A 15586-nucleotide genomic window follows, 5' to 3' on the forward strand; every position below is an offset into this window, starting at 1 on the left:
ATGGACAAAGTGAAGAGACTATAAATGACTGTTATCAAGATGGACAGAGTGTAGAGACTAAATGACTGTTATCAAGATGGACAGAGTGAAGAGACTATAAATGACTGTTATCAAGATGGACAGAGTGAAGAGACTATAAATGACTGTCATCAAGCTGGACAGAGTGAAGAGACTATAAATGACTGTTAGCAAGATGGACAGAGTGAAGAGACTATAAATGACTGTTATCAAGATGGACAGAGTGAAGAGACTATAAATGACTGTTATCAAGATGGACAGAGTGAAGAGACTATAAATGACTGTTATCTAGCTGGACAGAGTGAAGAGACTATAGATGACTGTTATCAAGCTGGACAGAGTGTAGAGACTATAGATGACTGTTATCTAGCTGGACAGAGTGTAGAGACTGTAGATGACTGTTATCTAGCTGGACAGAGTGTAGAGACTATAGATGACTGTTATCAAGCTGGACAGAGTGTAGAGACTATAGATGACTGTTATCTAGCTGGACAGAGTGAAGAGACTATAAATGACTGTTATCAAGCTGGACAGAGTGAAGAGACTATAGATGACTGTTATCTAGCTGGACAGAGTGTAGAGACTATAGATGACTGTTATCAAGCTGGACAGAGTGAAGAGACTATAAATGACTGTTATCAAGATGGACAGAGTGTAGAGACTATAGATGACTGTTATCTAGCTGGACAGAGTGAAGAGACTATAAATGACTGTTATCAAGCTGGACAGAGTGTAGAGACTATAAATGACTGTTATCTAGCTGGACAGAGTGAAGAGACTATAAATGACTGTTATCAAGCTGGACAGAGTGAAGAGACTATAAATGACTGTTATCAAGATGGACAGAGTGTAGAGACTATAGATGACTGTTATCTAGCTGGACAGAGTGAAGAGACTATAAATGACTGTTATCAAGCTGGACAGAGTGTAGAGACTATAAATGACTGTTATCTAGCTGGACAGAGTGAAGAGACTATAAATGACTGTTATCAAGCTGGACAGAGTGAAGAGACTATAAATGACTGTTATCAAGATGGACAGAGTGTAGAGACTATAAATGACTGTTATCAAGATGGACAGAGTGTAGAGACTATAGATGACTGTTATCAAGCTGGACAGAGTGAAGAGACTATAGATGACTGTTATCTAGCTGGACAGAGTGAAGAGACTATAATGACTGTTATCAAACTGGACAGAGTGAAGAGACTATAGATGACTGTTATCTAGCTGGACAGAGTGTAGAGACTATAGATGACTGTTATCAAGCTGGACAGAGTGTAGAGACTATAGATGACTGTTATCAAGCTGGACAGAGTGTAGAGACTATAGATGACTGTTATCAAGCTGGACAGAGTGAAGAGACTATAGATGACTGTTATCAAGCTGGACAGAGTGAAGAGACAATAGATGACTGTTATCAAGATGGACAGAGTGAAGAGACTATAATGACTGTTATCTAGCTGGACAGAGTGTAGAGACTATAAATGACTGTTATCAAGCTGGACAGAGTGAAGAGACTATAAATGACTGTTATCAAGATGGACAGAGTGAAGAGACTATAGATGACTGTTATCAAGATGGACAGAGTGAAGAGACTATAAATGACTGTTATCAAGATGGACAGAGTGAAGAGACTATAAATGACTGTTATCAAGATGGACAGAGTGAAGAGACTATAAATGACTGTTATCAAGATGGACAGAGTGTAGAGACTATAGATGACTGTTATCAAGCTGGACAGAGTGAAGAGACTATAAATGACTGTTATCTAGCTGGACAGAGTGAAGAGACTATAGATGACTGTTATCAAGCTGGACAGAGTGAAGAGACTATAAATGACTGTTATCAAGATGGACAGAGTGAAGAGACTATAGATGACTGTTATCAAGATGGACAGAGTGAAGAGACTATAAATGACTGTTATCAAGATGGACAGAGTGAAGAGACTATAAATGACTGTTATCAAGATGGACAGAGTGAAGAGACTATAAATGACTGTTATCAAGATGGACAGAGTGAAGAGACTATAGATGACTGTTATCAAGATGGACAGAGTGAAGAGACTATAAATGACTGTTATCAAGCTGGACAGAGTGAAGAGACTATAAATGACTGTTATCAAGATGGACAGAGTGAAGAGACTATAGATGACTGTTATCAAGATGGACAGAGTGAAGAGACTATAAATGACTGTTATCAAGATGGACAGAGTGAAGAGACTATAAATGACTGTTATCAAGATGGACAGAGTGAAGAGACTATAGATGACTGTTATCAAGCTGGACAGAGTGTAGAGACTATAAATGACTGTTATCAAGATGGACAGAGTGAAGAGACTATAAATGACTGTTATCAAGATGGACAGAGTGAAGAGACTATAGATGACTGTTATCAAGCTGGACAGAGTGTAGAGACTATAGATGACTGTTATCTAGCTAGACAGAGTGAAGAGACTATAAATGACTGTTATCAAGATGGACAGAGTGAAGAGACTATAGATGACTGTTATCTAGCTGGACAGAGTGTAGAGACTATAAATGACTGTTATCTAGCTGGACAGAGTGTAGAGACTATAGATGACTGTTATCTAGCTAGACAGAGTGAAGAGACTATAGATGACTGTTATCAAGATGGACAGAGTGAAGAGACTATAGATGACTGTTATCAAGATGGACAGAGTGAAGAGACTATAAATGACTGTTATCTAGCTGGACAGAGTGAAGAGACTATAAATGACTGTTATCAAGATGGACAGAGTGAAGAGACTATAGATGACTGTTATCAAGATGGACAGAGTGAAGAGACTATAGATGACTGTTATCAAGATGGACAGAGTGAAGAGACTATAGATGACTGTTATCAAGCTGGACAGAGTGAAGAGACTATAGATGACTGTTATCAAGCTGGACAGAGTGAAGAGACTATAGATGACTGTTATCAAGCTAGACAGAGTGAAGAGACTATAGATGACTGTTATCAAGCTGGACAGAGTGAAGAGACTATAGATGACTGTTATCAAGATGGACAGAGTGAAGAGACTATAGATGACTGTTATCTAGCTGGACAGAGTGTAGAGACTATAGATGACTGTTATCAAGATGGACAGAGTGAAGAGACTATAGATGACTGTTATCAAGATGGACAGAGTGAAGAGACTATAGATGACTGTTAACAAGCTGGACAGAGTGAAGAGACTATAGATGACTGTTATCTAGCTGGACAGAGTGAAGAGACTATAAATGACTGTTATCAAGCTGGACAGAGTGTAGAGACTATAGATGACTGTTATCAAGATGGACAGAGTGAAGAGACTATAGATGACTGTTATCTAGCTGGACAGAGTGAAGAGACTATAGATGACTGTTATCTAGCTAGACAGAGTGAAGAGACTATAGATGACTGTTATCAAGATGGACAGAGTGAAGAGACTATAGATGACTGTTATCAAGATGGACAGAGTGAAGAGACTATAGATGACTGTTATCAAGATGGACAGAGTGTAGAGACTATAGATGACTGTTATCTAGCTGGACAGAGTGTAGAGACTATAGATGACTGTTATCAAGCTGGACAGAGTGAAGAGACTATAGATGACTGTTATCTAGCTGGACAGAGTGAAGAGACTATAGATGACTGTTATCAAGCTGGACAGAGTGAAGAGACTATAGATGACTGTTATCTAGCTGGACAGAGTGAAGAGACTGTAAATGACTGTTATCTAGCTGGACAGAGTGAAGAGACTATAAATGACTGTTATCAAGCTGGACAGAGTGAAGAGACTATAGATGACTGTTATCAAGATGGACAGAGTGTAGAGACTATAGATGACTGTTATCAAGATGGACAGAGTGAAGAGACTATAAATGACTGTTATCAAGATGGACAGAGTGTAGAGACTATAAATGACTGTTATCAAGATGGACAGAGTGAAGAGACTATAAATGACTGTTATCAAGATGGACAGAGTGTAGAGACTATAAATGACTGTTATCTAGCTGGACAGAGTGAAGAGACTATAAATGACTGTTATCTAGCTGGACAGAGTGAAGAGACTATAAATGACTGTTATCAAGATGGACAGAGTGAAGAGACTATAAATGACTGTTATCAAGATGGACAGAGTGTAGAGACTATAAATGACTGTTATCTAGCTGGACAGAGTGAAGAGACTATAAATGACTGTTATCTAGCTGGACAGAGTGAAGAGACTATAGATGACTGTTATCAAGATGGACAGAGTGAAGAGACTATAAATGACTGTTATCAAGATGGACAGAGTGTAGAGACTATAAATGACTGTTATCTAGCTGGACAGAGTGAAGAGACTATAAATGACTGTTATCAAGATGGACAGAGTGAAGAGACTATAAATGACTGTTATCAAGATGGACAGAGTGTAGAGACTATAAATGACTGTTATCTAGCTGGACAGAGTGAAGAGACTATAAATGACTGTTATCTAGCTGGACAGAGTGAAGAGACTATAGATGACTGTTATCAAGATGGACAGAGTGAAGAGACTATAAATGACTGTTATCAAGATGGACAGAGTGTAGAGACTATAAATGACTGTTATCTAGCTGGACAGAGTGAAGAGACTATAAATGACTGTTATCAAGATGGACAGAGTGAAGAGACTATAAATGACTGTTATCAAGATGGACAGAGTGTAGAGACTATAAATGACTGTTATCTAGCTGGACAGAGTGAAGAGACTATAAATGACTGTTATCTAGCTGGACAGAGTGAAGAGACTATAGATGACTGTTATCAAGATGGACAGAGTGAAGAGACTATAAATGACTGTTATCAAGATGGACAGAGTGAAGAGACTATAGATGACTGTTATCAAGCTGGACAGAGTGAAGAGACTATAAATGACTGTTATCAAGATGGACAGAGTGAAGAGACTATAAATTACTGTTATCTAGCTGGACAGAGTGAAGAGACTATAAATGACTGTTATCTAGCTGGACAGAGTGAAGAGACTATAGATGACTGTTATCAAGATGGACAGAGTGAAGAGACTATAAATGACTGTTATCAAGCTGGACAGAGTGAAGAGACTATAGATGACTGTTATCAAGCTGGACAGAGTGAAGAGACTATAGATGACTGTTATCAAGCTGGACAGAGTGAAGAGACTATAAATGACTGTTATCAAGATGGACAGAGTGAAGAGACTATAAATGACTGTTATCAAGATGGACAGAGTGAAGAGACTATAGATGACTGTTATCAAGATGGACAGAGTGAAGAGACTATAAATGACTGTTATCAAGATGGACAGAGTGAAGAGACTATAAATGACTGTTATCAAGATGGACAGAGTGAAGAGACTATAAATGACTGTTATCTAGCTGGACAGAGTGAAGAGACTATAGATGACTGTTATCAAGCTGGACAGAGTGTAGAGACTATAGATGACTGTTATCTAGCTGGACAGAGTGTAGAGACTATAAATGACTGTTATCTAGCTGGACAGAGTGTAGAGACTATAGATGACTGTTATCTAGCTGGACAGAGTGTAGAGACTATAAATGACTGTTATCTAGCTGGACAGAGTGTAGAGACTATAGATGACTGTTATCTAGCTGGACAGAGTGAAGAGACTATAAATGACTGTTATCTAGCTGGACAGAGTGAAGAGACTATAGATGACTGTTATCAAGCTGGACAGAGTGAAGAGACTATAGATGACTGTTATCAAGCTGGACAGAGTGTAGAGACTATAAATGACTGTTATCAAGATGGACAGAGTGAAGAGACTGTAGATGACTGTTATCAAGCTGGACAGAGTGAAGAGACTATAAATGACTGTTATCAAGATGGACAGAGTGAAGAGACTATAAATGACTGTTATCAAGATCAACTGTTCAGAGGAGACTGCGAGAATCAGGCCTTGAATTGCTGCAAAGAAACCACTACTAAAGGACACAAATAAGAATAGACTTGCTTGAAACACGAGCAATGGACATTAGACCGGTGGAAATCTGTCCTTTGGTCTGATGAGTCCAAATTTGAGATTTTTGGTTCCAACCGCAGTGTCTATGTGAGACGCAGAGTAGGTGAACAGATGATCTCCGCATGTGTGGTTTCCACCATGAAGCATGGAGGAGGAGGTGTAATGGTGGGTGCTTTGCTGGTGACACTGTCTGTGATTTATTTAGAATTCAAGGCACACTTAACCAGCATGGCTACAACAGCATTCTGCCGCGATACACCATCCCATCTGGTTTGTGCTTAGTGGGACTATCATTTTGTTTTTCAACAGGACAATGACCCAACACACCTCCAGGCTGTGTGAGGGCTATTTGACCAAGAAGGAGAGTGATGGAGTGCTGCATCAGATGGCCTGGACTCCACAATCACCCGCCTTCAACCCAATTGAGATCGTTTGGGATGAGTTTGAACGCAGAGTGAAGGAAAAGCAGCCAACAAGTGCTCAGCATGTGTGGGAACTCCTTCAAGACTGTTGGAAAAGCATTCCTCATGAAGCTTGTTGAGAGAATGCCAAGAGTGTGCAAAGCTGTTGTCAAGGAAAAGGGTGGCTACTTTGAAGAATCTAACATAAAGTTTGATTTGTTTGACACTTTTTTGGTTACTACATGATTCCATACGTGTTAATTCATAGTGTTGATGTCTTCACTATTATTCTATAATGTAGAAAATAGTAAAAAATATTTTAAAAATCCCTTGAATGAGTAGGTGTGTCCAAACCTTTGACTGGTACTGTATACACACTACCGTTCAAAAGTGTGGGGTCACTTAGAAATGCAATAAAGCAATAAACTGGCCTTTTTTAGACTAGTTGAGTATGTGGAGCATCAGCATTTGTGGGTTCGATTACAGGCTCAAAATGTCCAGAAACAAAGACCTTTCTTCTGAAATTCGTCAGTCTATTCTTGTTCTGAGAAATGAAGGCTATTCCATGTGAGAAATTTCCAAGAAACTGAGGATCTCGTACAACGCTGTGTACTACTCCTTTCTCAGAACAGCGCAAACTGGCTCTAACCAGAATAGAAAGAGGAGTGTGAGGCCCCGGTGCACAACTGAGCAAGAGGACATTAGAGTGTAATAATGATAATTACAACAACACTGAATGAACACTTATTTTAACTTAATATAATACATAAATAAATCTATTTAGTCTCAAATAAATAATGAAACATGCTCAATTTGGTTTACATAATGCACAAACACAGTGTTGGAGAAGAAAGTAAAAGTGCAATATGTGCCATGTAAAAAAGCTAACATTTAAGTTCCTTGCTCAGAACATATGAAAGCTGGTGGTTCAATATTCCCAGTTCTTCAATATTCCCAGTTAAGAAGTTTTAGGTTGTAGTTATTATAGGAATTATGACGAGTCCACTAATTCTCTAAATACCATTTGTATTTCATATACCTTTGACTATTGGATGTTCTTATAGGCACTATAGTATTGCCAGCCTAATCTCGGGAGTTGATAGGCTTGAAGTCATTAAGAGCTGTGCTTCAAGCATTGCTGAGAGCTGCTGGCAAACGCAGTAAAGTTTGAATGAATGCTTACGAGCCTGCTGCTGCCTACCACCACTCAGTCAGACTGCTCTATCAAATATCAAATCATAGACTTAACTATATTATAATAAACACAGAAAAACAAGCCTTAGGTCATTAATATGGTCAAATCCGGAAACTATCATTTTGAAAACAAAACATTTATTCTTTCAGTGAAATACGGAACCGTTCCATATTATATCTAGCGGGTGGCATCCCTAATTCTAAATATTGCACAACCTTCAATGTTATGTCATAATTATGTAAAATTCTAGCAAAATAGTTCGCAACAAGCCAGGAGGCCCAAACGGTTGCATATACCCTGACTCTGTGTGCAATGAACGCAAGAGAAGTGACACAATTTCCCGAGTTAATATTGCCTGCTAACATTAATTTATTTTAACTAAATATGCAGGTTTAAAAAACATACTTCTGTGTATTGATATTAAGAAAGGCATTGATGTTAATGGTTAGGTACATTTGTGCAACGATTGTGCTTTTGTTAACTCATCCCCCGTTTGGCGAAGTAGGCTGTGATTCGATGATAAATTAACAGGCACCGCATTGACTATATGCAACGCAGGACAAGCTGGTTAACCTAGTAATATCATCAACCATGTGTAGTTAACTAGTGATTATGTGAAGATTGTTTTTTATAAGATAAGTTTAATGCTAACTAGCAACTTACCTTACCTCCTTGCTGCACTCGTGTAACAGGTGGTCAGCCTGCCACGCAGTTTCCTCGTGGAATGCAATGTAATTGGACATAATCGGCACCCAAAAATGCTGATTACCAATTGTTATGAAAACTTGAAATCGGCCCTAATTAATCGGCCATGCTGATTAATCAGTCGACCTCTACTTGTGAGGCGTCTGTTTCTCAAACTAGACACTCTAATGTACTTGTCCTCTTGCTCAGTTGTGCACCGGGGCCTCCCACCCCTCTTTCTATTCTGGTTAGAGCCAGTTTGCGCTGTTCTGTGAAGGGAGTAGTACACAGCGTTGTACGAGATCTTCAGTTTCTTGGAAATTTCTCACATGGAATAGCCTTCATTTCTCAGAACAAGAATAGACTGATGAGTTTCAGAAGAAAGTTCTTTGTTTCTGGCCATTTTGAGCCTGTAAATGAACCCACAAATGCTGATGCTCCAGATACTCAACTAGTCTAAAGAAGGCCCGTTTTATTGCTTCTTTAATCAGAACAACAGTTTTCAGCTGTGCTAACATAATTACAAAAGGGGTTTCTAATGATCAATTAGCCTTTTAAATGATAAACTTGGATTAGCTAACACAACATGCCATTGGAACACAGGAGTGATGGTTGCTGATAATGGGCCTCTGTACGCCTATGTATATATTCCATTTTAAAAATCATCTGTTTCCAGCTACCATAGTCATTTACAACATTAACAAAGTCTACACTGTATTTCTGATCAATTTTATGTTATTTTAATGGACAAAAAAAAATGCTTTTCTTTAAATAACAAGGACATTTCTAAGTGACCCCAAACTTTTGAACAGTATTGTATATATATGTTGTTTTTTTACTCAAAAGACCCGCGGGATGGCTTGAATGAGTTTGACACGTGGGTTAGACAGTCAGATACGCAGACAGGGAGCTTCTTAGCCGTCAGGGTAGATCATACAGCCCATCAGGATGGCTGGGGACAGACCAAGGATATACACTGGCCTTGGAGACGTCCATATGTATTTGGTCAGTAAAGCTAAACATTTTAATTTGTTTCCATACTCCAACATTTTGAATTTGAGATCAAATGTTCCTATTGGGCAGAATGTAATCTGAAACACAACCAAAATAAACTGCAAATGCATCCACATTTGTGGAGTCACACGCTTGATGTAATCATTAAGTACAAGGAATATGGAACCAAATACTACTCTTTTGACTACTTTATTACACTGTAAGTGAATTTGTCCAAATACTTATGACTTCTTCAAATAGGGGGGGGGACTAGATACATAAAGTGTTTTTATTTCTAAAGGATTTAACAGATATGTATGAAAAAAATCCTCAAAATAAAAGGTGACATTCTGTACTGTCGCCTCATATGAAACATTTGATCTCAAATCCAAAATGCTGGAGTATAGAGACACATTTACAATTTACTGTCTGAATACATATGGAGGTGAATGTATAGCAATACAGTGAATGATTGCGTGGATATGTACTGTATGACTGTTTGTGGGACAGACAGACAGACAGACAGACAGACAGGCAGGCAGGCAGGCAGGCAGGCAGGCAGACAGACAGACAGACAGACAGACAGACAGACAGACAGACAGACAGACAGACAGACAGACAGACAGACAGGCAGGCAGGCAGGGAGGCAGGCAGGCAGGCAGGCAGGCAGGCAGGCAGGCAGGCAGGCAGGCAGACAGACAGACAGACAGACAGACAGACAGACAGACAGACAGACTATCCACAATGGTTGTGCCAATAATACCTGAGATATCATAACTGTTGTGTCAAAAGCCTTGTACATCCGTTGTAAAACCTGAGTACGTACGGAGCCTTCCGTATAGATATAGACTTGTACTAAGAGACAAAACATTACATGTATCATGTCACATGTAATCCATCTACACCTTGAAGGTAGGCGTGAACGTAGGTGTCAGAATCTGGACTCAAACAGAATCCCTTCGGGCTGGCGTCCACAGAGTTGTTGTCATCTGCTGACAATAGCACTGGACCCAAGCCACCTCTGAAAGAGGAGAGATGTCACTGGGGAGTCACTGACTATACACGATAGGTTTGTCACCTCTCCTGGACAACGGGGATGACAACTACAACCAGGGGCCGGTATTACTGTACATACCGTATGACTGTTTGTGAGCCAAGGTTGCCTAGAGGCTAGATAAAGAGGTGGACCAGCAAGGGCATTTTGAATACAATATACATTAAAATGTACAGGCTAGTTAGGTTAGAGAATGTCTTCTAATCTCACCTGATGCAAACTGCATCCACCCACAGATCTTGTAGACGCTCCCGGTGTTGCAAAACCAGAACAGAGTGAAACAGACCATACAGCCCACTATCAGCAGCATGGATGTACCCACGAAGAAGAGGGCTGTTCTAAAGGCTGGGGACGGGATGGACGCAAAGTCCAAGGCACTTCCTTTATGAAGGAGGAGGAGGAGGAGCAGGTTGAGGGGGAGGAAGAGAAGAAGATTACTGCAATGATCTCTGATGTCCAATGAAAAATTGTCTTCTGCGTTATTCAAACCCCTCCGAAAGACACACAGAATAGGCTGCACATACAGAGAGGTTGGAGCAGAGGATGACATCATATTATTAGTATAGGATCTCTGTGGGTTGGAGAGGCTGGAGCAGAGGGCAGTCATACTACTATTATTATAGGATCTCTGTGGGTTAGAGAGGCTGGAGCAGAGGGCAGTCATACTACTATTAGTATAGGATCTCTGTAGGTTGGAGAGGCTGGAGCAGAGGGCAGTCATACTACTATTAGTATAGGATCTCTGTGGGTTGGAGAGGCTGGAGCAGAGGGCAGTCATACTACTATTAGTATAGGATCTCTGTGGATTGGAGAGGCTGGAGCAGAGGGCAGTCATACTACTATTAGTATAGGATCTCTGTAGGTTGGAGAGGCTGGAGCAGAGGGCAGTCATACTACTATTCGTATAGGATCTCTGTGGGTTGGAGAGGCTGGAGCAGAGGGCAGTCATACTACTATTAGTATAGGATCTCTGTGGGCTGGAGAGGCTGGAGCAGAGGGCAGTCATACTACTATTAGTATAGGATCTCTGTGGGTTAGAGAGGCTGGAGCAGAGGGCAGCCATACTACTATTAGTATAGGATCTCTGTGGGTTGGAGAGGCTGGAGCAGAGGGCAGTCATACTACTATTAGTATAGCATCTCTGTGGGTTGGAGAGGCTGGAGCAGAGGGCAGTCATACTACTATTAGTATAGGATCTCTGTGGGTTGGAGAGGCTGGAGCAGAGGGCAGTCATACTACTATTAGTATAGGATCTCTGTGGGTTGGAGAGGCTGGAGCAGAGGGCAGTCATACTACTATTAGTATAGGATCTCTGTGGGTTAGAGAGGCTGGAGCAGAGGGCAGTCATACTACTATTAGTATAGGATCTCTGTGGGTTGGAGAGGCTGGAGCAGAGGGCAGTCATACTACTATTAGTATAGGATCTCTGTGGGTTGGAGAGGCTGGAGCAGAGGGCAGTCATACTACTATTAGTATAGCATCTCTGTGGGTTGGAGAGGCTGGAGCAGAGGGCAGTCATACTACTATTAGTATAGCATCTCTGTGGGTTGGAGAGGCTGGAGCAGAGGGCAGTCATACTACTATTAGTATAGGATCTCTGTGGGTTGGAGAGGCTGGAGCAGAGGGCAGTCATACTACTATTAGTATAGGATCTCTGTGGGTTGGAGAGGCTGGAGCAGAGGGCAGTCATACTACTATTAGTATAGGATCTCTGTGGGTTGGAGAGGCTGGAGCAGAGGGCAGCCATACTACTATTAGTATAGGATCTCTGTGGGTTGGAGAGGCTGGAGCAGAGGGCAGTCATACTACTATTAGTATAGGATCTCTGTGGGTTGGAGAGGCTGGAGCAGAGGGCAGTCATACTACTATTAGTATAGCATCTCTGTGGGTTGGAGAGGCTGGAGCAGAGGGCAGTCATACTACTATTAGTATAGCATCTCTGTGGGTTGGAGAGGCTGGAGCAGAGGGCAGTCATACTACTATTAGTATAGGATCTCTGTGGGTTGGAGAGGCTGGAGCAGAGGGCAGTCATACTACTATTAGTATAGGATCTCTGTGGGTTGGAGAGGCTGGAGCAGAGGGCAGTCATACTACGCCCATTAAGCAGTTTAGTGATTATTACAATGGTTCAAAGGGAAGTGTTTTTTCATTCTCATCACAGTTTTTACTCTGTACTGAAGAATGAACTGCTGACATTGTGTCAACGGTGGACTAATGAACAACATTTACATTTACATTTAAGTCATTTAGCTGACGCTCTTATCCAGAGCGACTTACAAAATTGGAAAGTTCATACATATTCATCCTGGTCCCCCCGTGGGGAATGAACCCACAACCCTGGCGTTGCAAGCGCCATGCTCTACCAACTGAGCCACACGGGACCAAAATACTAAAAGATAGTTATTGTGTAAAGTGACCCTTTAAAGGGGCAATCAGCTGTTGAAACAATTACAAAGCGACTCCCTGGCACTGTTTCTGTAAAAATCGGCGGGATGGGACTGGAGAAATTTTAACACTCTCAAATGTATAGACAGAGCTATGGATGCAAGGACTGACCATCCATGATATCAAAATAATATTTGTAACCATACTTTGAGGCTATACAGTGATTGATTACATGTACTTTGTTTACAAACATTTGGAGTAAAACAATCTTATAGTTTGGGTTCTGATGAGGTACAATAGTTGAGGAGCAGAGCAGAGGGCAGCCTAAATAAAAAATGAAAATACCAGTGGATGTAAATACTAAGCTTAACTAAGCTCATAAATTATATTCAAGAATCATCGGGTTCATATCACTTATTTTTATGTCCAAAAATAGATGTAGTAACTGCAGATTGACCCTTGCCTTTACAGATGAGCTCAGAGGTCAGCGCGTTGCCGATACAGTAGTGAAACAGGCCGAAGTATCCGGCCTGCGGGGTGTTGACGCTGTCCCCGATCCAGTACGGTTGGATGAACACCACCATTTCTATGATGGAAAAACAGATGGTGAATATCGCCCACAGGACGCCGACGGCTCGCGCGTTCCTGACGTAGTTGGTGTGATAGATTTTGGCCGCCTCCTGTGCAGGGAGCATTTTCTCACTTTTTGATTTGGTCTCGACTTTCTCTGTTGTTGACATCTTGTTGACGAGCAAATAGATGGCGTTGAGGGTGAAGACGTGGAAGATGCGCAGATAACTCTTCTCGAGTCACCAGAGAGTATGAGCATGAAGCTTTCAGGTGAGATACTTCTCAGCACTTACTGTCAGTTACTGTCCGTTTAAGTTTCTCTTCAATGCCAACTTGTTTTCAGTGAACGCTCCGTTTGTTCGTCTGCCAGACACTTCCAAGGATCCAGATTAACTTGTCATATAAAATTATAATTGAATGTATAAAAGGAAGATTTAAGTCCACAAAACAAATATTTTCTAATACAAGACCTACTGAGCGCTCAGGTCATTGTCTTTGTTTTACTTCGCCTTGAAGTCCGTGAGAAGATCAGTGCTCTGTAGCAGCCGACAGATCCTACTTGATAAGAGTTGGTGTGTCTCCTAAGGTGTTGGAAACAAACCGTGCAAGTAATGGTGTGATATGTTGAATTATTCAAGGTAAGGAGATGAGAGGCGTTAGGAGTGATGGAGCACGTTGCTTAGTGGAACCAGATACATCTAACTACGTGTTAATCATTTGATTTATTTATAAGGCTGTTGACTAACGGGACAATTCTTCAATGTGATGTAATAACTTCAACATTGTTCACAAACGCAAAAAGTAGTCGTTTTTAATAACACAAATATAGCTTTGTTACAATATTAAATGTCCAATGCAGCCGTTTTTATCTCAATATCATATCGTTTCTGGGTAACATTTAAGTACAAAGCCATCAATCACGTGACACCATTCATTTCCATTTGAAGACTTAATAGCGCATTAAAGCCAAATGAAATCGGTTAAGATGGCATCTCATGGAGACATAAAACGCGCAGTTTGAGGTACTCCAGGATGTAAATTCTCAGTGCTGCCCCCTCTAATTGAGTAACTCAAGTTGAACTTCCGACAGCAACTAAATTATCCTTAGAACTTTTCTGTGTGCAATTTTAAAATAATCGTTTCAAGTGAAGATTCACCACGAAGATGGCCATTTCCCCATTCCCTATCCTGTTTTCTGCAGTACCACGGTCGGCCTTGAACTTGCTTCAATGAGAGGGGGCAGTCGTTCTCCCCTGGTGTAAATGTACAGAGTTTTCTGGCATGTCACATTGGAGACACACGATACAGGCACAAGGCATATCTAAATACTGTAGAAACATTATATAGCTCTGGCCCATGGTTTCTAAAACTAAATACTATAGAAACATTATATAGCTCTGGCCCATGGTTTCTAAAACTAAATACTATAGAAACATTATATAGCTCTGGCCCATGGTTTCTAGAGATAAATACTGTAGAAACATTATATAGCTCTGGCCCATGGTTTCTAAAACGAAATACTATAGAAACATTATATAGCTCTGGCCCATGGTTTCTAAAACTAAATACTATAGAAACATTATATAGGTCTGGCCCATGGTTTCTAGAGATAAATACTGTAGAAACATTATATAGCTCTGGCCCATGGTTTCTAGAGATAAATACTGTAGAAACATTATATAGCTCTGGCCCATGGTTTCTAAAGATAAATACTGTAGAAACATTATATAGCTCTGGCCCATGGTTTCTAGAGATAAATACTGTATAAACATTATATAGCTCTGGCCCATGGTTTCTAAAGCTTAAATACTGTAGAAACATTATATAGCTCTGGCCCATGGTTTCCATAGATAAATACTGTAGAAACATTATATAGCTCTGGCCCATGGTTTCCATTAGCCGACAATTGTTTTTTGGCTAATTAAATAAAATATTAAAAGCTGATAAATATCAACATCAACATCTTATCAACTAGCCTTATCAACATCTTATCAACTAGCCTTATCAACATCTTATAAACGAGCCTATCAACATCTTATCAACTAGCCTTATCAACATCTTATCAACTAGCCTATCAACATCTTATCAACTAGCCTTATCAACATCTTATCAACTAGCATATCAACTAGCCTTATCAACATCTTATCAACTAGCCTATCATCTTGCCTTATCAACTAGCCTTATCAACATCTTATCAACTAGCCTTATCAACATCTTATCAACTAGCCTTATCAACATCTTATCAACTAGCCTTATCAACATCTTATCAACTAGCCTTATCAACATCTTATTAACTAGCCTATCAACTAGCCTTATCAACA

The 15586-nt window shown here is 40.3% G+C and overlaps 1 protein-coding gene across 3 annotated transcripts in view; it reads right to left on the bottom strand.

Annotated features, from left to right (window-relative positions):
• lhfpl5b (LHFPL tetraspan subfamily member 5b) overlaps positions 1–13803 on the bottom strand; it is a 17272-nt gene extending 3469 nt beyond the window's left edge. The window contains exons 1-2 of one of the 3 annotated variants that reach the window (XM_071373097.1): positions 13399–13803; positions 13159–13281 (exon numbers count right to left, since the gene is read on the bottom strand). In XM_071373097.1, the coding sequence (XP_071229198.1) occupies positions 13159–13281; positions 13399–13435 (160 nt within the window). In that variant the 5' untranslated portion in view covers positions 13436–13803. Of the gene's footprint in view, positions 1–10520; positions 10692–13158 lie in introns of all 3 variants that reach the window. The other 2 variants (XM_071373096.1, XM_071373094.1) reach the window with 2 other exon arrangements.
• Positions 13804–15586: the final 1783 nt, after the last annotated feature.

This window comes from Salvelinus alpinus, chromosome 28 (genome assembly GCF_045679555.1).
Source record: "Salvelinus alpinus chromosome 28, SLU_Salpinus.1, whole genome shotgun sequence".
Taxonomy (NCBI): domain Eukaryota; kingdom Metazoa; phylum Chordata; class Actinopteri; order Salmoniformes; family Salmonidae; genus Salvelinus; species Salvelinus alpinus.